Source organism: Blastocystis sp. subtype 4, assembly GCF_000743755.1.
Source record: "Blastocystis sp. subtype 4 strain WR1 chromosome Unknown seqid_1024, whole genome shotgun sequence".
Classification (NCBI taxonomy): domain Eukaryota; class Bigyra; order Opalinata; family Blastocystidae; genus Blastocystis; species Blastocystis sp. subtype 4.
In genome coordinates, this window is record NW_014568523.1 from 1 (window position 1) to 965 (window position 965).

At 39.7% G+C, this 965-nt stretch overlaps 1 protein-coding gene across 1 annotated transcript; it reads left to right on the forward strand.

The window, feature by feature from the left end:
• Positions 1 to 603: 603 nt before the first annotated feature.
• Positions 604 to 965, forward strand: JH06_5825 (hypothetical protein; the record flags this gene model as incomplete). The annotated part of the gene is given in 2 exon segments (XM_014669159.1): positions 604 to 884; positions 899 to 965. The coding sequence occupies 2 exon segments, from the start codon at positions 604 to 606 to the stop codon at positions 963 to 965; spliced, it is 348 nt and encodes a 115-aa protein (XP_014524645.1).

The following is a 965-nucleotide window of genomic DNA, read 5'->3' on the forward strand; positions in this document are numbered from 1 at the left end:
ACATTCCTTCAATCTGGAAGTAACACGATTGCTATTGCCATTGTTGCTATTGCTGACAGTTACACCACATCCTATTTCGATGCAATGGTTCGTTTGATGCCTTCAGAACAATCTGAATCTCATATCTGGGAATTCACTGCTTCAACTTCTGGTTTCTATTCTCCTGGTTCGAATGTGTTCGACATGATTTACAATACCTACATCTCTGGTTATGACTGTGAGCCGAATTCTCTGACTTTGACTCTATCAAACAATCGTCGTGAATGGATCAGTTCTGTTCAGATTCAGAATTACTACACGACAATGTACAGTAGTCAGGTAGCTGCTCAATTCAAATTGTATGGTCGTAACTCAAATAATGATGAATGGACACTTCTAGCCGATGTTACTGGTCTCACTTATTCCACTGCTGGTCAGAAGAGAAGAATCTATTTCTCTAACAATACTCCTTACAATCAATTCAAGTTTGAGAACTTTGGTTCTGGTAATCCTTCTTCTTGTACGTGGTTTACTCAATCTCTGGATCTGTTTGCTGATAACGCTTTGGCTGATATTCCTAACTTCACTTATGATTCTTCAGTCACTGTATTCAAGGATATTGAGATGTCTGAAGTGATTCCTCAGAATGCGGATGGTTATATGAACTTCAGAATCAATCCTTCTCTTCCTGCTGGTATTGTGTTGGATCCTTATACTGGTTGGATTTCAGGTACTGCCACTTCTGAGAGTATTGATCAAACCTACACTATCACTGCTACTAAGATTAGTGGAGGAGATGTGACTGCCACAATGTCACTCTCAGTTTCAGTATGTACTGGAGGCAAGGGATTGATGACTGTTCGTATCAGAGCTGATGCCAGTGATTCTGAGAATTCATGGAAACTGTATGAAGGAAGAGGAACTTCAGGAACTGTATTGAGATCTGTATACGTATTCCCTGTGAAGTCAGCATATTACTATATTGA